Below are 22,259 nucleotides of genomic sequence, written 5' to 3' on the forward strand. Positions count from 1 at the left end.
GTCATCCCAGCTCTGCTGATCCTCTCTAGCCTGCAATGGGGAACATGAGGAGACACATGGGGAGGGTCCCCTCAGCCCCAGAGCTGCCACCTCTCCCTGCCCCACTGGCCTCCCTCGTGCATCCAGGGGGCAGTTCCCAGTGGGAAGCACAGCAGTGCCCCATGGTGCAGCCAGATGGGTTGCACAGGACAGACTGGATGGAGTGTCTGCCAGGAACCCTGTGTTGATGTGCAGGTTGAGCTGGGGGGGCTCTGGGGGTCAGTGGAGCTGCTGGGCCAGTACAGGGGTCACAGTCTAGTCCTCGGTGGGTACAGGGGGTTAGACCCTCTTCAAGCTCAGTGTCAAGCCATGGTGTGAGTTCCAGATGAGCACTGGCAGCTGTCCCTGCTCCTGTCCCAGGAGAGAGCCAGTTCTGGGGCTGTTTGAGCTCGTGCATGTGATGGTGAAGTCACACGCAAAGGGGTTTGGGATGTGCTCTGTGAGGGATGGGAAAGGCACCTTAGCAGGGCCACTTCCCCCAGCACAGCCTGTCATGGTGGGCTCAGCCCCAGCTGATGATGGTGGGAGATGAGCTGATCTCTTTCTTCCCAAGCTTGTGCCCAGGGTGATGTCTCTGACATCACTGGACTCACCTCAGACAGGTCTGAGCCCACAGAAGTGTCTCCCCAGGGGAGCTGAAGTGGCCACTTGTGCAGAGCTGATGCTCATCCTGCCTTTGCTTTCTGCCTCTGGTCAAGGGACCCCCAACCCTCACAAGGCTCTTCCCTCACCTTCCCCCTCTAATTCCTCCACCTTTTTGTTCCCTCTGCTCTGGTTGTTTCTGGTCACTGAATCCTTCAGACCATCTTTCTCCATTCCCAAGCCCAGGTTGCTGGACATCCAAGGGGAGCAGTGCTTGCCCTCCTCTCCTCACCCTCCTCCTCTGACCCTGCCTGTCAGCCCATGGAGTCCTCCATCCCTGTGGAGCTGGACCACTGAGCCTCCATCCCTGCTGGAGGCAGAACATCAAGCCCCATCCCTGCAGAGCCAGGCCATCCCTCACCAGCCCTGTGGCTGCTCCAGCAAATCGAGACAAATTCCCCCCTGGCTCCTGCGGCGTCTCCTGCCTCCCAGGCCAGCCTTAATTACAGCTGGGGCTGCGGGAGCTGAGATATCTGTGCCCAGGAATGTGCTAAAAGGCCCGGGAGGATCTTGTTAGCAGTGCCTTACCTGCATTCCTGAGCTGCACTTGCCCTCTCCTAATGGGCTCTGTGGCAAATTGATGGCGAGTGTGCAGGAACAGATCTGGGTCATTATCTCAGCCCTTCCCTCGCTGCTCTCTCATCCCTCCACCTTGAAATGAATCCAAGGGAACCAGTGATGCTCTGCAGTGTGCAGTGGGGCTGAGCACAGGGCTTTGGGGTTCAGCAGGATCATATGGCTGTGACTCAGGACACACAGATCATGATCTTGGGGTCCTGGGGACCCTCCAAGGGTCTCTTGGTGCAGGTCTCTGCTGAGAATTGGTTTGTTGGTTTGGAGATCACAGAGGTCAAACCCAAATGAATTTATTCTGAATTTTTTCAGCAAGCTGAGGATAAAACATCATTTAGGGTTGGAGAATATTTTGTTTCATCCAGAGAAAAACCTTTCATTGCATTTCCAGTCACCTAAAAAAAGTAATGTTGGTAAGAAGGAAGGAGAGCTGGAAGTGGCATGCTGTTCCAGATGGAAAAGTGGGAAGGAAAGGTTGCAGCTTCTCAGAGCTGGTTTTGTACCTAAAGCTGACTGCTACAAACGAGCTGGATCTGCAAAATATTCCCCTGGGCTCAAAGTGGTCCCAGTGAGAACATTTCTGCTTGTTAGAGCAGCCTCAGGCACCCATGGAAGAGCCAGGCCTGAGGGAGCCTGGTTTGGGGGCAGCCTCTTCCCCCCTGAGTACCTCACCAGCCCCAGTTTCCATACCCAAGTCCCTGAGCTGGGGAAAGCCAGACCCTGGAATGTCCACTGGAAGGGGAAACACATCTCCTGGGCTGCCAGGGTGTCAGGAAACAGTGTCTGTGCTCCTGGAGAGGGGTGGGTGAGCATCCCTGTGGGAAAAAAGCAAAGTGCTAAAGTAGCCAGAAATGAAAGGATTCATTTTCCCTCCTTAAAACAAATCCTACTGGATTCTGTGCTTTGGCAGGAGCATGTGATGTGTACCTGCAAAATGAAGATGATTTTGGCCCTTGCTGTGGGTTTTCCAGGGCTGCTGGTGCTTCCTGGAGAAGGAGCTGGGCTCTGGCTGGGCTCTCCCTGCCTGTGCTGCTGCCAGGGCTGTGCTGGCTGCAAACGTGGATTTATGGAGCACATCTCCCTGGAAAGCCTCAGTAAAGGTGCTGGAGACAGTGTGGTCTCATCTTCAGCTCTGGGGAGCCAAGGGAAGCAGGTTGGTGCTGCTCTCCTGAGCGTTATGGATGTGCTGAGGGGTCTGGGGGGTTGCTCAGCTTACCTGGCCTCCCCTTTTTACAGCCTGGAAGATTTATAGAGCATTCTGGAAAGATTTGGGTTACAACTGTGTTGTTAAAGCAGCTATCAGGAGAAAATCAGGTGATGAGAAAGCTGATTAAAATCCATAAATAACCCCAGTGTCACCCTATCCATGGGACATACAAGTGACAACGTGCCCCTTCAGCTGTACAGAGCACCAATCCAGCAAATGCTCTGGAGCCTCCTTTTTCCCTGGTAGATGTTTCTATAAAGCCAAGAAGTCCAACCATAATGACTTGGAGAACAAGGTAAAGGCTGGGAAATGACATTGTTACAATGACAAATATTCTCTGAATCCCCAATTCATGATCCTGGGCGCCTTATAAATGTGATTAGTAGATCTAATCTTGCTGTGCTGGAGCCAGTTGTCAAGACAGCTTGAAAATGGATCGTTGCCCAACTCTGACTTCAACTGGCCCCCAAGTTCTAATAGTTCATGTTTAAAAACTAACCAGGGTTGGGGCCCCTGCCCTGGGGCATGAGCCAGTCTGGGGCTGAGGAGGGGGAACTGCAGGTGATCCCCTAAAAGAAAGGCTGATGCCACCTTCTTGGGATGCAGCTCGTATGGCTCTCCGTGTAAAAAAATCCTCTAGGTGTTCCCAGCTAGCTCTGTGTGTGTTCTGGAGTAGCCATCCATCTGTCTGTCCATCTGTCCAGCTCTCCTTTCCATCTCAGTTCTTGGGGTTTATTATTTCCCTCCACCTCGCAGAGGGGAGGGAGCAGCCCTGGACAGTCTCTGCACGTGTCTCGGCTCTCCCCACACCTGAGACATGGACAGGGAGCTGGGGAAGGAGGGAATGAGCCCCAGGAGAAGGTGAAGCAGCACTAAGAGCCCCTGGCTCCAGGGAGGTTTCCTCTTGTGCTCTAATTTTGGGTACCCTCATTTTGGACACTGCCATGTGGGCACCCCAGGGGTCTGGCTGCTCCAAAGGTGATTCCCACACGTGCCCCCCTGGGTGCCATGGGACCTGCCAGGCACTGGGGTTTCTGTAAATGCACTGGAAAGGCAGGAGAGGAAGATTTCCAAAGTGCTTTTGGGTATCTGGGGTGGTTCCAGCCAGGTTGTCAGAACATCCCAGTGTCCCCCAGGACTGGCAAAACCAGGATAAGCCCCCAGTGCCCCTGGCTCCCCAGGGAGTGAGGCTGTTACTTTGCTGATGGCAGCGAGGCCCTTTTTAAGGCATCAGTCCCAGTGCTGGGAGTCTCTAAGGTGCGTTTGATGCCTCTACCCAGCATTTCCCGAGGCATCCCGGTGGGAATGGAGTTTCAGAACAAGCTTGTGCTGTTTGAGCTTTGGCATTTTTGGGGCAGCCTGGCTGGTTGAAGGCTGTGAGGACATCGTGAGAGAGTCCCCAAACTCACCCCCGCCTTCCCAACCTGCCCAAAGAGCCCCCACCTCCCCCAAAGCAGCGCCTGGGACGAACAGCACGGGGGAGGCTTTGAGCGTATCCAAGATACAGCGGATTTGGGCACCCTGTCAAATGTTCTCATTGTCTGACCCTTGTCCAGACGCCAGTAAAACCCTTTGGGAAATTCCCCCTCCACCCAGAGCACCGGCTTTAATTACAGGAGAGGAATGTGAGGCGCAGAGCGCTGCTCCTCCTGCCTCCACGCTCGGCTGAGCGCTGGGAGCCCGCACAGATCCCGAGTTTGGGGTCTGCGAGGATGGAGGGGTTGGGGATGGAGAGGAGATGTAGGAGAGAGGGAAGGACAGGAGTGGAGGTGGGCACCGGGTTCCTGATGCTGGTGGGACACTTCTCAACTGCAGGGGCTCGTCCCCCCCCCCGTCCCGCTCTGGCAGCAGTGCCCGAGCAGCAGGACATGAGTAATATACATCCCACTGGGGGAGTTAGATCAAAGGCACTGGAGTAGATACAAGAGGTTTCTGCTTCACAGACCAGAGAGGCTGCAGTTCAATAGCGCCTTTGTTACCGGCTCTCCGGAGCCGGGGATGGAGAAATACCTGACCCCCCGCTCCCTCCCTCCTCCTTCCCTCCCTCCCTCCCTCCTTTCCTCCCTCCCTCCCGCCGCTCCCGGCCCCTCGGTGCACAACCATCTCAAGTATGTGCCCGAGAGAGGCTCGGCGGGCCCGGGGTGCTGGGGTGGCAGCCAGCGAGGGAAGGGTCGGGGCGTCACAACTGAGACCCCCGAACCAGCCAGGGCTCAGAGCGATGGGAGTGACCACCCCGGGCAGCGCGGGGCACCCGCTCCCCTGAGCATCCCTGAGCATCCCTGAGCATCCCTGCGCTGCCCGGGCTCTGCTGGCAGGGACCAGGGGAGGAGAGGACGGTGCGGGCACTGCCATCCCAAGCCCAGGGATGGCTGGCACGGGGCCTTTCCCGCGGAGAGGATGCCGCGCTGCCAAAGGTGAGGTCAGCCGTGCTCGGCCGGCGGCTCCGGGCTGTCCTCGGGTCCCTGCGGTGTGGAGTGGGGACGGTGGCTCTTGGATGGGCACGTGCCCTCCTGTTCCCGTGCTGGGGAGAGCAGCCTGGCACTGGAGCTGCCCTGTGTTGGGTAGGGCCTGGGGAAGGGTTTGAGTGCCACAGGGCCCTATCCCAAAGAGCCATTGTGGCAGGTTTCCCCCTGGAATGTGCGATGTGCAGTGAAATTGGGTCTGAGCCTTAGTGCCCTCCAGGACAGAGGGGTGAGGCAGTGCTGGACCCTGAGGGGCTCCTGGGCCGGCACCCCCAGACCTGGGGTTATCCCAGGAGATCTTCCCAGAGCAATGGTTGCTCCCAAGGATGTATTGCCAGGATAAATGATGCTCCATATTGGGATTCCTGTGGGGCCCCGTCCTGTGGAGGGGCTGGAGGGAAACGTGGTTGTGTCACAGATGGGGTACATGGTGGCTTCTCTTCCTCACCATTCATATCAGAGAATTAAATGAGGAAAGACCTCGGAAAAAAACTCAGTCCGAGCCACCACTGTGCTCCAGGAGTTTGGTTTGCAGGTCAACGTCGTGTTCACTGCTATTACAAACCACAGCTGGCAAAATCCTCCCCACTGCCAAGCCTGGCTGCTGTGTAGTTTTAGGAACATTGGATTTCCCAAAGATCCTTGTGAGGGCAACAAGAAAGGGAGTTTCCTCCCCTGGGCAGCCGAGCTGACCTCATCAGCTCCCGGCAATTAGCAGTCACTGCTCCTGGCAGGGGGGGGCAATAAAGGCCGAGGCCGGTGCTTTCCCAGGACAACCTGGGCAGTTTTGGTGCCACCCAAGGAGCTTCCCCAGGTGCGGGGAGGTACAGAGGCTTTTCTGTAGAAGAATGTCTGTGCCCAGCTCTCGGAGGAGCTGCTGGAGTGGCCGCGGCTGTGAAACGCATCCCCTTGTCCTGAGATGCCGCTTTTGTGGGTACGGAGGGACAGAAACTCGGCGGAGGGCGCGGGGGGAGCGGCGGGGAGGGAGGTGAGCGGGGGGAGGCTCCGCAGCCAGACCTTTCTTTAGCCCTTTGTCTCAGCCGACAAAGGCGGGTCTGTTGGATGCACCTCGGCTGAGCATCCGCTGCCTCTGCAGCCTCAGCCAGGTGAGCTGTGCGGGCAGCGGGGCCGCGGGGAGGGGTTTGGCTCCCTGTTCTGCTGCTGAGCCGCTCCGTGGCCCAAAGGATCAGATTTTCCCAACAGCTGCAGGGCAGGGGATGGCTACACCCCAGGGTGAGTGTTCCTACCCTCTTGCTTCCAAGAGGGATTTATCCCATGGGATTCCCTTGCTGAGAAGCACGTTACTCCTCGGAAAGGGACACTTGATCTGCTGGTGGGAATTTGTGCTGCTCCATTGGCAACCAGGTCGATTATCTGGTTAATACCTCAAGGTTTATCAGGTTTACTGTGATCCTGAAAGCAGCACAGGAAGATGTGCTGGGGAATAGCAAGTACTGACAGAGATGAGGTGTAGCTGTGGCCAGGGAGAGGGAAAACAAACCATTCCACTGCTGCTCCGTGGTCATCCTGCCACTGACTGAGGCTCTGGCATGGTGTCCTTTAAGCATCACCCCTGCTGCAGGAGGCTGCTGTCCCTGCAGCCACAGCTCATTACGGCATCCGGAGCACAAAGGCGGAGCACAGGGGCCTCCTCCCGGGGTCAGGCTCCTGCTGAGGGGGCAGACATGCCAGGTCTGGATCTCTCTTTCCTGACCTGTGGGTAACCCAGGAGAAGCCACCCCGTGATGCCACGGTGCTGAGGGGTGTTTGGGGTGGGAACTTACCCTGGTTTTGGGGGTCCTCCTGCAGGGAGGGAGTGGGTTGTGCTCCCACCTGGTCGCAGGGAGGGAAGACAACTTAGAAGCGTCACTTCTTTACCTCCTCTTTCCCTTTTCCCTTTCCTTTTCCCAAAGACTGCTGGCTTATCCTGGGTAAGCCCTCTGCTGTGGTCTATGGCTTTTTATTCCTATGTGATTGCTTTCCCTAACTCATGTAGGGCGAAAAGCCATGGGCTACACAGAGGAGGGACTGCACCTTCCAGCACCTCCGCCCAGCCACGGATCCTGAGCCCCCCTGAATCCCTCAGATTTCCTTGGGAACAAACCACAAGTGAAAGGGGGCATTGAAGCCTTACAGGGCCTTAGTGAGACGGATGGGGCAGGGGGTGGGGACACAAAGGGGGCTGGGGTGGTGGGGGGCACGGCCTTTCAGGCACCGCCGGCCCATTCAGCGCTGGCCAAGGGGCTGTGAGGGCGAGGGGGGCGGCTTTGCATTGGCAGGAGCTGTTCTCACACTGTTCAAAGCATCCCACCTGCACCCCGTGGAACAAAAGCCTCAGGCAGAGGCCAAGGGCACTTCCAAGGGCTGGAGCCGCTGCCCAACCTGGCACAGAACCCATTCCTGCACATCCCATCACCACAGACATTATTCTTGCAGGTTCCATCACCACAGACCCCATTCCTGCACATCCCATCACTGCAGATCCCATCACCACCAACCCTATTCTTGCACATCCCATCCCCACAGACCCCATTCCTGTAGGTTCCATCCTCACAGACCCCATTCCTGCAGGTTCCATCCTCACAGACCCCATTCCTGCAGGTTCCATCCTCACAGACCCCATTTCTGCAGGTTCCATCACCACAGACCCCATTCCTGCAGGTTTCATCACCACAGACCCCATTCCTGCAGGTTCCATCCTCACAGACCCCATTTCTGCAGGTTCCATCATCACAGACCCCATTTCTGCAGGTTCCATCCTCACAGACCCCATTTCTGCAGGTTCCATCACCACAGACCCCATTCCTGCAGGTTCCATCACCACAGACCCCATTCCTGCAGGTTCCATCCTCACAGACCCCATTTCTGCACATCCCATCACTGCAGATCCCATCTCTGCTGATCCCATCACCACAGGCATTATTCTTGCAGATCCCATCCCCACAGACCCCATTCCTGCACATCCCATCACCACAGACCCCACTGCCCCAAGCCCCACCACCCCAGACCCCACCAGTGCAGCCTCCTCCACCTCCACAACCACCTGCCCAGTTCTGGGGGGTTCCAAACCACTTTGCCAAGCAGGAAACGAGCAATTCCTCCATTCTTTTTTTTTTCTTTTCTCACTTCCTAAGCTTTGAGTCATTAGGTGTCAGGCTTAAAAGTTTATTTCACCAGCCTGGAATGCATCTTTAAAAATAATAGTCATTGAAAAGGACTGAAAGCTGAGATTCAGCTGTAATCCCATGACTCAGGGAGGTGTGGAAGGAAGAAAATCATGAAATCCCATGAGCCCCAACAATGAAAGCATGAGAGCTGGCAAGACTGTGCCACATAAATCATCAAAACTAAACACCATCAGTCAAAATGAAAGGAATTAAGCCAATCTTGCCAGACAGTTTTAATTATTTTTTAATGAGGATTTGCTCATTCAGAAAATTCCCCCATGACAATGCCTGCCCTGAGCCATTCACGCCAGGCAGGGGGGACACGCATGGCTTGGCCCCACCACCCCCACTGGGCTGGGGAGCACCGAGTGAGGGTGCCAAGGAGGGGACAGCAGGGCAAGCCAGCCAAAAATCCACCAGGAGTCCCATTTTTGCCATTTTTGTTGCAACTCAAAGTGTTGCAGTGGGGAAATAATGACCAAAATCCTTTCTGGATGGTCCTCGCAGTCACCAAAATTATTCATAGAATTGTTTGGTTGGAGGGACCTTAAACATCATCTTGTTCCACCCCCTGCCATGGGCAGGGACAATTCCCACTAGATCAGGTTGCTCCAAGCCTTGTCCAACCTGCCCTTGAGCACTTCCAGGGCTGAGGAAGCCACAAACACAAGCCCCTGTTAAGGTTTCGGTGGCTGTCAGGCAAAGCAGCTCCGAGCAGGATTATTGGCAGCCTGTCTGCCCTCTGCCAGTGAGACCCTCCACCCCTGGGAGCTGCTCTCACCACCTTTCATGCTATTGATTTTTCCTTTAGCAAGGCAGGCATGAAGCAGAGGGGAACAGAGGGAGCACAACCCGCTGTGCTTCCCAGTGAGCAGCTGGGCCGGGAGGAATCGGAGTGGGCACCTTGGCCGGGCTGTCTGGTGGTCAGGAGCCAGGGCTGGGCACTTTGTGCCAAATCTCTCGCCCTTGTTTGCCAGCCCCAGTGCCCCCAGGCACTGCACAGGGGCTTTAGCAGAGAGATTTGCCCTGTGGTTTTCAGTCTGCTCCATCCTCAGGGACGCCTGAGCGGGGCCTGTGGGAAGCACACACGGGACAAGCGTTGCCATGAAAGCCCTGCTGGGCAGAAGGCACTGCCAGGGACCCCTGGAAAAGGGCCAGTGTGAAGAGGAGATGCTGCCAGCACCAGGTGAGCTCTCAGCCTGTCTGGCATCCACCTCCCAGCAGCAGGTCCAGTCACCTTTCAATTAGCACAGCTCTGATTGCTGCCCACGTCCAGGGCTGGGCACTGCCAACCCCCTCGGCTGCCCTGGGTTGTAAAACATTCATGGCATTAAATAAAACACTGGACCAGTTGGAATGCTGAGAGCATCTCTGAGAATTGAGGCACAGCTATTTTTAAAAAGGCAGCCATCAAAATCCCAATTCATCCCCTCACTGGTCTGAAGAAACGAGCTCGAGGAGCCCCTCAGAGGCACTCCTGGGCAGTTCCATGCCCAGAAACACCTGGCAAAGGCAAATGCTGGAGCAGCCAGACCCCTCCAGCATTCCTTGGTCCTTCCCGAGCTCCCAGGAGTGGATGTGCAGAGCAGGACAAGCTGCTAATTAGAGATAATAACTGCCATTAATGACTGAGGCATCCGCTGTCCAGGCTTCTCCCCGAGCTGGGTGTGGAGCTCCCGTATCCCGACGCTGGGAGAGGCTCAGGCTTGTCCTGTGCTGCCCTGCAGGGAGGGCAATCGCAGCCTCGTGCCCTGACACAGCCCCCGTGCTGCCCAATCAGCCCCTGCTCAGCCCTCGGGGCAGCAGCTGAAATTCTGACTTTAGGCAAGGGAAGCCCCAGAGCACCAGCTCCCAAATCCTGCCAGGCCCTGGGATGGGTTTGCCTTCCTGCAGCCCTGATGATGCTCTGAGAGGGCACCACCTTCCTCCTGGGTCACCCAGCCCCCGTGGGTGCCAGTTCTAGGAGATAACTGGGGGAAAGTGTGCCAATCATTAAGATTTTAATTACAGCCAGATGATAATGAACTTAAAAATTGCATTTTTTAATCAAAGCTGTGGCAGCACCCAGCCCCAGGAGGGTTGGTGCACTCTGGGGCTGCAGCTCTGGGACTCTCCACAGAGGGAATGATGCTCAGCAGGACCTTGGGGGATTTTAAAGCTCATCCTTGGCTCAGGATGCCCAGAGAAAAAACAGGGCACTAAACCCCCCCACATCCTCAACAGGCAGACCCAGCCCAGGCCTGGATGTGATACCAGCACTGGGGATTTGCATCAGAGGGTTCAGTTGCTTGAGTGCTGGTCCCACATGAAATCCAGGTCAGTCATCTTTTGGGAAAAGCTCCCCCCCTTCCCTGCCCGGGGGCTGGAGGAGGTTTACACAGACAATTCACCAACGGGACAAAAAGAGACAAATCCAGGCCTTGCCGGGAATTATTTATTCAGCTCTGCCCTGGGCAGGGAATTACAGATGCACCAGTTGTGCCACTGAGCACCTTCCTCCTCTGTCTGCTTGGAAATGGGTTATTTAGTAACTGGTGAGGCCACCGGTGCTGAGTCAGCCCACAGCTAATGAACACCCTGGCTGCCCATTTGAAATTTATTGCACCTATTAATTACAACCATTAGCTGCAGCCAGTGAAATTTTTATAATGAGGACCCTTGTGACTTTGCCTTCCTAGCAGCAAATTAACTGTGTGGGGGGAAGAATCAATGGGATCAGCAGACTTTACAGAAGCGATGTTTTAATTAGTGATCCTCTGCAAACATGCCAAGCAACATCTTCTCCCTTCATTATCTCTCCTTAAAGGGATGGTGCTTCTTTTCACGTTGGTTTTAGCCCGGCCTCAGCTCCTCTGGTGTTGGGTTTCTAATGCACTGCTGCTCATTATAGAAGCTGCTTTGAAGTTGGGTTTATCTTAGGACTGGTTGTAAGCAGAGAGAGGTCCGAGGTTTGTGGGGGAAAATAAAAAGCAACCCCAGGAAATAATGAGTTTGTCAGCTTGGCTGGCAAACAGCTGAATTGGGTGGGTTCTGTGGCTGGGAGGAGGGTGGGAAAGGGGTTGTGTCCACACAGGGACAGGCTGCCCCAGCAATGAGCTCTGGGATGCAGGACTTGAGCCTTGGATGCTTAAAAATGAAAGGAACAAACTCCCAGACAAAGCTGTGGAGCATCCACAGCACCCAGGACTTCCAGGCTTCAGAGGAAACCCCTTGCAAGTCCCAGCTGTGTCTCTGGGGACTCTTCCAAGGGTGTCTGCTCAGTGGATTTTAGAAAACCAGGCTGGTGATCTCCAAATCATCAGCCACTCCTAGAAATCTTGGCTGTGGATGTGTATGTGGATGGACTGGCCATGATGAAAGGCAAATAAAATGAAATTTCGGGGAACTTTTCTACATTTTATTACAAATTATTTAATTCCATTCGGTTCCCTGCAAAAATACAGGAGCAATTTCCATTGCAAATGATCTCATTTCCCAGGGAAAAAGCCCGACACGCTGGCGGCAAAAGCAGCTTTGAAATTCAGGGTTTCAGATGCAAAACTTGTTGTTTTTTCCAAAGTCTCTAAAAGTTAATTCAACAGCGTCTCCCAGAAATAGCAAAGCTGAGGCAGAGCAAGAAAATGAGCTGAAAGGAAAGGTCTTGGTGCCTGAGCATCCCACCCCTGGGCCTGGTGGCACCTGCCAGCACCTTCCTGTCCCTGCAGCAAGGCTGTGCTGAGTCCTGCCTGCCCCCCCTGCCTGCACTCCTGGCTCTCCCTGCCTGCTCCCCTGGTTCTCCCTTCCTGCATCCCTGTCTGCTCCCCTGCCTCTCCCTGCCTGCCCCTCTGCCTGCTCCCCTGGCTCTCCCTTGCCTGCACCCCTGCCTGCTCCCCTGGCTCTCCCTGCCTGCTCCCCTGGCTCTCCCTTGCCTGCACCCCTGCCTGCACTCCTGGCTCTCCCTGCCTGCTCCCCTGGTTCTCCCTTCCTGCACCCCTGTCTGCTCCCCTGGCTCTCCCTGCCTGCACTCCTGGCTCTCCCTGCCTGCCCCCCTGCCTGCCCCCCTGCCTGCCCCCCTGCCTGCCCCCCTGCCTGCTCCCCTGGCTCTCCCTGCCTGCTCCCCTGGCTCTCCTTGCCTGCACTCCTGGCTCTCCCTGCCTGCTCCCCTGGCTCTCCCTGCCTGCTCCCCTGGCTCTCCTTGCCTGCACTCCTGGCTCTCCCTGCCTGCTCCCCTGGCTCTCCCTGCCTGTCCCCCTGCCTGCACTCCTGCCTCTCCCTGCCTGCTCCCCTGCCTGCTTCCTTGGCTCTCCCTGCCTGCTCCCCTGGCTCTCCCTGCCTGCACTCCTGCCTCTCCCTGCCTGCTCCCCTGCCTGCTTCCCTGCCTCTCCCTGCCTGCACTCCTGCCTCTCCCTGCCTGCTTCCCTGCCTCTCCCTGCCTGCACTCCTGGCTCTCCCTGCCTGCCCCCCTGCCTGCTCCCCTGCCTGCTCCTCTGGCTCCCCCTGCCCAGGACCTTCCCTCCCAAGCTGCTCCTGCTGTCAGCCTGGTGCCAAGAGCTGCCCAGCGAATCCCAGGGAAACAGGAATCTCCAGGCTAAGGAATCGACTCTGTCCAGCTGGTTTAGAAAGACATTTTTTAGGGCTCAGGGAAAGTGCCATTATTAAAGTGAGCATGCTGATTGCAGACAGCTCCCAATTCATCACTGTGACAGTGACAAACACGGCCTGGGGTTATGCAGTTGACTAAAGAGAATTCTCCAGCTTTACATTTTTAATGCTCTTCGCATTTTCTCTGCTGCAGCCGAGTTTTATCCAAAAGGATCTTCTCCCTTGAATGGAAAGGGCAGCACGGGGCTGTGGAGCATGCCCAGCCCTTGCAAATCAGCCAGGGCTTCTGTCATCGCTGCCCAAGCCAGTTCATTTACTTTTTAATTATTCCTTGCTCCTTCAGGATCCTTTTTCTACCTTTTCAAGAAGAACAGGAGCGTCGGCCTCAGCTGGGCTGGCTCCATTCTCCAGGGCTCATTCATCATTGTCCTCTGCCTGAATGGGAGGCAGAGGGTCAGCCTGAAAAGCCTCCGTGGTACAAGCTCCTCTAAATGTATCAATAGGTCCCTAATGGACGTTGGGGTCCCAGCCAGACCCCCCAGGCTCTTGGGGTGGCTTTGTGTCTGCAAGGGGGGACAGCCAGGATGGGCACAGGGAGATTTAGGGGGGCACAGGGAGCTTTGGGGGGGCACAGGGCACCCATGGGGACCACCGAGGGCTGCTCAGCCCAGGCTGCCTGGGAGGTCTGGGGTTTGCCTGGCTCATATGGGGAGTGCTGAGGAGCAGGAATGGTGCTGTGGGGATGGTGGGAGCCCTGCCACAGTGGGAGTCCTGCCACGGTGGGAGCCCTGCCACAGTGGGAGCCCTGCCACAGTGGGAGCCCTGCCACGGTGGGAGTCCTGCCATGGTGGGAGCTTTACCAATCCTGGGACAGGCGGTGCTGGCTCAGCCCCGTGTGCCAAAGTGGGTTTCTGCCCCCCAGGCTCCCCCTCCCCATCGCCCCTCCCCTGCCCTGCTCCAGCTGGAGCTGTGCAAAGCCGGGAGGGCTCAGGGGTGGGAGGTGAGCGGCCCCAACCCCCCTGCACCAGCCGTTCCCTCCAAAATCCCATTCTCAGGCTGGCAACAAAAAGCAGCAGCACAAAGAGACGCCGGGACCTGCCGCTATGCTGGGAAGCCATTCAGAACGGGAGGCTCATTAAAGAGCCTGTTGTCATTATTTGTGAGCTCCAGAGGTAGCCTGATTTAATTTGGGAGCTCGCAGACAGGTACCCAGATGGCTGGGGACGGGGGGCAGCGGCTGAAGGGAATTAAGTGGGATGTTTCTCTCTTTGTGCTGCAGCTGGGCCCCTTGGAGAGGGGGAGAGTGGAAGGGCAGGGATGTGGCATCACCCCCTGCACCATCACGGCTGGTGGGGGGTGTGTAGGGATGGGGGGCACGGCCCCACCTGCTCTGGCTTTTTTCCCCGTGGTGAATTCCTCTCCCAGCTGTCCCTGCTGGGAATTAGGGCCGCTCCAAACTCCATCGGGTGAGTCTCTGCTCTCCACAGGGTGCAGGTGGCACAGCCCTGGTGGTGAGGATGTGCCTTGCTGGGCAGTGCAGGGCCAGGCTCGGTTCTCTCTGAGCTCCAGCACTGCCTCCTCTGGGCAAAATCAGGGCTTGGTCCTCTGCAAACTGTACAAAAGCTTATCCAGAGAAGCTGGGGCTGCCCCATCCCTGGAAGTGTCCAAGGCCAGCTTGGATGGGGCTTGGAAAAACCTGGGCTAGTGGAAGGTGTCCCCATGGCATGGAGTGGAACGAGATGGGCATTAAGATCCCTCCCAACCCACACCAGTCTGGGATTCTGTGTTTCTATGAAAAGCTAAAAATTAAAGTGGGGAGCAAACGAAGGTCTCACTTCAGACAGAATTTCTGCAAGGATTTGTTATTTATTTAAACCCTCCTGCCTTTCATTTGCATAATTACATTTTGCAGCTGTTGGGCCATAATGTGGGCTGTGCTTTGGGGCATTATTTCATCTGTTGAAAATGGACACAAAGGGAGGGAACCCGGAGCTCAGCTGAGGCTCTTTGTGCCGGACCCGCCGGTGCTGTCCCCGTGCCAGGGCTCTCCCAGGGCTCCCTCACCTCCCAGCCCTCCATATGCAGCAGAGCTGCAAGCTGTCCCCTGCTCTGTGCTGATTGTTCCCTGCTTTTGAGCAGAGGGGCTGGGGGACAGTTTTAATCTCCTTGCCTTTGGCTGGGTGGGGAGTTTGGGAGAGTGTGGCTGGAGGCCTTGGGGAGGGCAGGAAGGAAGGAGGGAGGGGTGACATGTGCAATGGTACAGGGTGCAGGTTCCAGTTCTGTGCTTTTGGGGTCTGCTCTACATCCTCCATCCTGCCTGGGCACCCCCAAGAGCTGCTCTGACTCCTCTCCCTGTCCCCATCCAGGTCTCCCGGGGTGCTCCTGAGCCTCTCCTGCTCCAGGTGATGCCCCAGTTCACCTTTGCTTGCTTCTGTGGGCTCCATGGCTTCTGCAAGATGAAGAGGAAGAAAGAAGAGGCCAGTGCAGAGCAGGAGACGGCCGTGTGAGGAGCAGACCCTGCCGAGCTGCCTCAGGAGCCCAGCCCGTGCCCTTGGTATGCTGGGACTGCCCCCCGGGGGCACTTTCGGTGCCTCCTTTCCCCCTCCCCAGCAGCATCACCTCTGCCTGCCCTGCTCGGGGTGTCCCTGGGGGCTGGGGGGGGCTCAGGGGCCGAGCTGGTGTGTCTGGGGTGGTGCTTGGCAGGGGAAGGGGAGAGGGCTCAGCGACTGCCCATCGACAGCACCAGGGGCTGGGGGAGCACAGGGAGAGCTGTTCATCTCCTCCAACGTGTTTCTACTGCACATTCTCTCCTTTTCTCTCCCCTTCCCAGACTCTGGAGTGGCCAGGGCAGAGCCAAAGCACAGGAATGACCTTGCTGGGAGGCAGAAGCAGATGCTGTGGGTGTCATCCAGGTGCTGCAGCAAACCTGCCTGGACACCGAGCCTGGACCCCAACAGCTGAGCACTCAGTGTCAGAGGGACCCTGAATCCCAGCGGGACAGAGATTCCCCTCCTGGACCAGCCAACCTGCTCTTGCTCCAGCAAATCTCACCAGACAGACCTGGGAGGGTTTCAAAAGCCGGGGCCAGACCCTGGAGTCACAGAGCTGGACAGGGTTGGCCCCTGGCTGGTAAGTTGTCCTGCTGGTGAAGGACTGGCTGAACATGAAAGAAAGGAGCTGGTTTGGGGTTTATTTTTCCTTTTAAAGTCTCAAGCAATTGTCTGTGACTCTAAGAAGCCATGCCCTGTGCCTCTGCCCTCCTGCTCCCATGGATGCAGCACTCAGAGCGTTTTGGAGGCTCCAGACACACCGACCCTGCTTGGATGCCACTCCCTGTGTGACCAGTGTGGACCAGGAGCCCCCAGACCCTGGGCAGGGGGGACACCTCAGTGTGTGACCCCACCCCCTGCACACCCAAGCCATGAGGCTCAGCGGGAGGTTGTTCTTTGTTGGTGAACGGGACCAAATTCCTGAGCTTTGGCCAGCTGAGGTTCATTCCAGGGCCAGGTTCTCCAGAGCAGAAATCCTGAAATTCTTCCATACTGCCCTCCCCACCTCCATATGGAGACCCTCTGAGCCTGGGGCCAAAAGCAGTGCCCAGGACTGTTGGCAGGAGCTGCTCTTCTCCAAGATTAGTCCTGTTCCTGCCACCACCCTTCCCATGGTGGCTGTCCCCAGGATCCCCCTCTGCCCCACACTCTGTCCCTCTGTCCTTCCCACCCTCTGCTAAAGCCATACAGGAGCTCCCTGCATGCTGTGCCTTCCCCAGGGGTCTCAGGCAGACATTCGCACTGGGAATGTCCAAACAGCCCCAGGCTCTGCACATGGGAGAGCTGGGGAGTGTTGGTGACCAGGGTCTCCCAGGGTTTGGGTCTTGGTGCCAGGGGTTCCCCATCCCTGCACACACACAGGGTTTGGGTCTCAGTGCCCAGTTCCCTGGGCATTCCAGATCCCATTCAGGAACCAGCAACTCCCATTTTCAAGATGTGCTGGAGAGCAGCAGGGCAGCCCCTGGAAAGGGCAAATGCTCAGGGGCAGGTGCTGGTTGGCACAGGGGGGTATTGACTTTGTCACCCCCGAGGAGCCCCCACTGTGGGCGACAAACACAGCTGGAGAACAAATCCTTCCCTTTTCCAGGGTTTTCCCAGCGCTCCCAGACCAGCCCCACACTCTGCCAACAGAGCTGTCTGTGCCACTGACAGCTCCCTTTGGAGCAGATTTGTTGGCTCAACCAACATCCAGGACCAACACGGTTGTTATTTTATTTTCTTATCCAAAGGATTTAGCACAAAAACCCGAGCTTGGCCAGGAGTGCCAATAACACAAGGTGCAGTGAAAAGCTTTAAATCCTCCCTGCTGGGTGCCTGTTTTCTGGGAAGCAGCTGCCTGGGGTGGGATGTGCCGTTAGGAGCCAGTTGGGAGGTGGCACCCAGAGGGATGGGCACGGGGACACTCACTGTGTGTCACACCCGGGGTTGGGCAGCTCAGGACACTTTGGTTTTGCCCCTCTTTAATCCCAGGTGATGTGAGCTGTGGGGTCTGGTGGTGCAGCCCCCCAGCAGTGCTCCCAGATGGGTATTTCCCAGCTGGACTCCAGGTTTGGGCATGGAAGGGGGCACACAGTCTATGTGAGGGACCAGCCAGTGCAGCTTCCCTGTCATTTGTCACCAGCGAGCCCAGCAGATTCCAGCCTGGTTCGTGCGGATGCTCCCATGTTTTGGCTTGGCTGGGGGACAAGAGGGGGGCCCTGCAGACAATCTGAGCAGGTACCACCCTGTGAGTGCAGCGTGGAGAGCTGGGGCTGCTCAGGCAGCAGGGCAGCTCCAGGGAGAGCACCCACAGCAGAGCTTTGGGCAAAATTCATGGGAAGCTTCGCTCAGATGGGCTTTACAGGAACTAAATTATTACTGGGAGTGAGGAAGGGTGTCCCAGTTCATTGCTGTGTAACCTGTGCTGCTGAACCTCCTGATCCACAGAGCCAGGATGGTGTGGCAGTTAAAAGATGGGCAGCTATGGAGATTCTGTGGCACTGGAGCAGCACTGGAGAGCAGGCTGGTGCTTTACAGGGCCTCCCAGTTCTCCCAGTTATGCTGGGAGTTCCCCAGGCTGGGCTGGGATGAGCTGGGAGCTCTGCTGGGCTCAGGCTGTGCATATGTATGATCACAGAACCACGGAATGGTTTGAGTCGGAAGGGACCTGAAAGATCATCGAGTTCCAAACCCCCTGAACATGCTGTGAACACACAGCCAACATGCTATGCACATGCCATGCACATGCTATGCACACACAGCCCACATGCTGTGCACATGCCATGAACATGCTATGCACACACAGCCCACACGCTGTGCACATGCCATGCACATGCTGAGCACACACAGCCCACATGCTATGCACATGCCATGCACATGCTATGCACACACAGCCCACATGCTGTGCACACACAGCCCACATGCCATGCACATGCTGAGCACACACCACACTGTGTGCTGTGTGTCTGCGTGTCTGCAGCAGCTCTGAGCCTGCTCAGGTTTTCCCTGTGTCTCCAATATTCCTGTCTCCAGTGAGGGCTTCCCAGGCCTGATGTTTAATGAATGTAAAACGCAGACAGGCAGACACTCGCCCACACCCATTGTATGTGCATTTGAAAACACAAAAAATGAACCAAGAGCGGTGTGAATGTTCAAGCACTCGAGCTACAGTTATTTTTAAAGAGAATTTCCCACCTTCCTGGATGGATGTAGCTCTCAAAGCAACAATATGTTTTCCACCATGTCTCCGAGCAAAATGGTTTGCTCCTGGATTGACCTCCATTGTGTTCATAAATGGCTTGTGGTGCTTTTTGATTCCCCTGTCATAATGACTTGACCTCCAGATTTATGGCTGAAGGTCTTTTCATCTGCACGTTGTTTCCCACCAGACTGCAGCCCGATGCTTTTCTGGAGCAGATCTGCCCAGAGCTGAGCCCCCCTGAGCCCCTCAAGCCCCCCCATCCTCCACTGACAAATCTGCACTGGGCAACAGCAAAGGGATGGGATTTTTTCCTCTCTTTCCTGTGGCAGCGTTTTAATAGGGCAGCGTCTGCTGGAGCCTGCGAGGGCTGCGACGTGACAGCTCTTGTCACAGAACACTCTCTCCCTGTCTCTTCCTCTCTCCCCCACATTTGCACAACCCCTGGCATTTTTATAAACTCAGTTTGATTATTTTTTAGGATTTCCTCTTGCTCCCCTGCCTTTGCCTCTCCCAGCCCACTTTCACTTCTCCACCCCAGAATCCCCTGGACCTGAGCGATGCTGGAGTAGATAAATCTTGCTAATGTCAGAGGCAATGAGCTGCAGTTGTCCATCCAGTAGTTTCCAAGTGCTTTTCCAAGGTTTTTCCATGCTCTGGAGGGAGGATGGAAGGTGCAGGGACCCTCTGGGCTGAGCTGAGGCTGCAGAACCACTCCTGTTCCTGGCTGTTCCTCGGCAGCCTTGGGAAGGGGTGCAGGAAGATGTGAGGTGCAGCTTGTGCTCTCCATCACTGATCCAGCTCCGTGTACAGCTGGAATTTCTGCAAATCCCTGTTACCTCACACCATGGGTTCCCAGGGTTTATGGAGAGAGCCTCCTCCTCCATCCCTCCTCAGGAAGAGGAGAGCTGTGCTCCCAAAGATGCATTTGTTCCCAGCAGCAATAATCCTCCTTTAATCCTATTACCCCAAGGAAAGCATCCAGCTTCCCTTGGAGAGGATGGTGGGATGCACAGAGGAGGGGGCCCCTCTCCCCATGGGCTGCAGCTGGAGCCTCTCCTGGCTGGGTCCCCACCGGGATTTTGGGGGTCCCACAGCTCGTGCCCTTCCCATGCACCCCGAGCTTTCCCTGCAGTGCCAGAGGTCTGCAGTGATGGCAGTGCCACCCCTGGGATGGGGCAGAACATCCTCTGGAATGAGGAGCTGCCTGAATAAAGGGTTGGGGTCTGGAGATGGTGCTGGAGTGTTGGGGAAAAATCAGTTTTAATGACCCAAATAAGCAGAGCGTGGCCTCAGGCTCTGCCCAGACAGGCAGTGTGGCCCCCCAGTGAATATTGGGCATCCTTGGGAACAAGGGAGGGAAGGGAAGAGCCTGCAGGTGTTTATTTGCATGGCAACAGCCAGATTGGGGACCAAAAACTGGCAGATGGGCTTGGATGGAGGGGTCCTGGTGCTGGAATTGTCCTGGTGAATGAGGGGTCCTGGTGACAGAGGGGTCCTGGTGATGGAGAGATCCTGGTGAATGAGGGATCCTGGTGATGGAGAGATCCTGGTGATGGAGAGATCCTGGTGATGGAGAGATCCTGGTGATGGAGAGATCCTGGTGAATGAGGGATCCTGGTGAAGGAGGGATCCTGGTGAAGGAGGGATCCTGGTGACAAAGGGATCCTGGTGACAAACGGATCCTGGTGATGGAGGGGTCCTGGTGACAGAGGGATCCTGGTAGTGGAGTTGTCCTGGTAGTGGAGTTGTCCTGGTGCTGGAGGGGTCCAGGCAGCACAGGGGTCCTGCCAGGGGAGCAGGATCTGGTGTGAGAGGCAGGAATGTTTGTGCAGTGAGCTGGAAGGGCACATGCACCAGCTGTGGGAGGCAAGCCAAGGAAAAACTGCAGCTTGAACTCTTCATCTGGTAACACATTCTTAAAGGTTTTGCTGGAGATGTGAAAAAGGAGCAGAAAATAACCCTGAAGAGCCTGAGGCAGACACTCCACAGCAGGGCAGATTCCCACCCAAGCAATGGACTCACAACAAGCTCTGTTTGCTGCAGGCAGGGCAATTTCTGCTTCCTGGGGGGTAGCCAAGAGAAAACCAATTTTAATTTTTTTTCCCCAGAAGTCACCTGTCCAAAGCCACCCTTTTCCCTTCCCATGGACAGGATTTTCTTCCAGGTGCATGACATGGACTCGATGCTCCCAGCCCATTCCCACCTCCCTGAGCACGTGTCTTCCTGTAGCTCAAAACTATCTGTGGCTGCCCCAAACCAGCACATTTTCTGGATGTTATTCTAAGGACAAAGCACAGGCAGTTTTGGGCAGCTCCAGGTGGGCACGGGGGAAGCTCATGTTGGTTTGGGAAAATGCTGACCGTGTTCTGTTCCTATTTTTGCACATCAGCAGAGCCTCCTGAATTCAAGGTTTGCAGCCCTGGTGAGTCCTTGGGGAGGACCTTCAGATTTAGCTTTGGGCCAAAAAAAGAGAAAGGGAAGCTGATGAAAGCCAAAGTGTATTTCTTGAATGTAACTTTATTTTTGCACAAGGATTTGTGGTGACCACAGGACTCTGGTGCACTTGTGGAGTTTCATATTTGGGGTTAATCTCTGCTCTGGAGTTCATTACAAGTGTAAAGATATGGGTCAAGTTGGACCCTTGTTTTATGCCAGTGTAAATCCAGAGAGAGAATCTGATACTGAGATGTCTGCAGAAATGTTAATGAGACAGAAATGAGGTTGGACTGGACTCCAACACTCAGATTTCTCCTTTTTCTCCAGATTTTTCCTATGCAAAAGCACCTGAACAACCAGCACAAGCAGGCAAAGGCAGCTGATCCTGGCTCAACAAAGCCCTGCTTAAATCTCAGTGTTTGCTTTGGGATTTTGCTCCAGCCAATAAATTTTCCTGATTCCAGCCTAATAAACCTGTATTGATCCCTGACAAAGAGGGAAAGGCACAGAACAACCCTTGAAACATCTCCCTGATGCTCCTACCAGGGAGCAAAGCATTAAATCTCTTTGTATTGTCCTTTTTTATGCCACTGTCTGGATTTCATCAGGAAGGGACCGAAAACAGAACTGTGTGTGTGGAAAATAAATGTGGCATTGTAAATAAACACACAGAGGTCTCTACACACAGAGCAGAGCACTTCCTGCAGGAATTCCTATGCTAGAGGAATAAAGAAAATAAATAAATAAATAAATATTTATAAGAATTTTTTAGAGTATGGATTTTATAGTCATTTGGACATCTGGGGGTTTGCTGTGGGATGAACTTCCTCCTTTTCTCAGCTGGTTCTTCAAAGCACCCCAAAATACACCTTTCAAAGGCCCTGAAGAGGATATTCCTGGTGTTTGGAAGTGGGATTGATGTGGGGAAGAGCACAGGGGTATTAAGGCATAAATCAGCACCACAACAATGCCTGTAATTGCTGGAATAGCAGGAAGACTCCCAGCCGAAGGCTCTTGAAGTCAGATGGAAAACCCCCACATTTATTTGAGTAATTTTTGGGCTACATCTTAATGAGCATCTCTGGCTGGGATTCAGCTGGAGGGGAGGGAGCAGCGTTTTCCTGGAGGATTTTCCTGCCCCACCAGGACGATTCTCCCGGGATATTCCCTGCAGCAGGATTTGGCCCATGGGGGCATTCCTGGGGGAACAGGGGAGGGATGCAGGAACATCCACATCCTCGGGGCACGCCAGGGGAGGGACCAGGAAAACTCCGGAGCGGAGACGATGGAGACGGACCCCTCTCGGTGCTTCCCGGGTATCCCGGAGCTGTAAATACACCGAGCCCGGCGGTTTGGGCTGTAACGTGTGTGATTTACAAGGCCGTGCTGTAAATTAGAGATGCACATCGTGGCTGCGGTTTG

General features: G+C 55.6%; 1 protein-coding gene across 4 annotated transcripts in view; it reads left to right on the forward strand.

Annotated features, from left to right (window-relative positions):
* The window catches only part of BLACAT1 (BLACAT1 overlapping LEMD1 locus), a 34,594-nt gene extending 13,146 nt beyond the window's left edge, over positions 1–21,448 (forward strand). For 3 of the 4 annotated variants that reach the window (XM_071578843.1, XM_071578844.1, XM_071578845.1), the window contains exons 2-3: positions 15,038–15,225; positions 15,502–21,448. In XM_071578843.1, coding sequence (XP_071434944.1) covers positions 15,077–15,178 — 102 coding nt within the window. In that variant the 5' untranslated portion in view covers positions 15,038–15,076 and the 3' untranslated portion in view covers positions 15,179–15,225; positions 15,502–21,448. Of the gene's footprint in view, positions 1–5,807; positions 5,858–15,037; positions 15,226–15,501 lie in introns of those variants that run through there. The other variant, XM_071578841.1, reaches the window with a different exon arrangement.
* The last annotated feature ends 811 nt before the right edge of the window (positions 21,449–22,259 follow it).

The sequence above is a fragment of the Pithys albifrons genome, chromosome 28 (genome assembly GCF_047495875.1).
Source record: "Pithys albifrons albifrons isolate INPA30051 chromosome 28, PitAlb_v1, whole genome shotgun sequence".
Classification (NCBI taxonomy): Eukaryota; Metazoa; Chordata; class Aves; order Passeriformes; family Thamnophilidae; genus Pithys; species Pithys albifrons.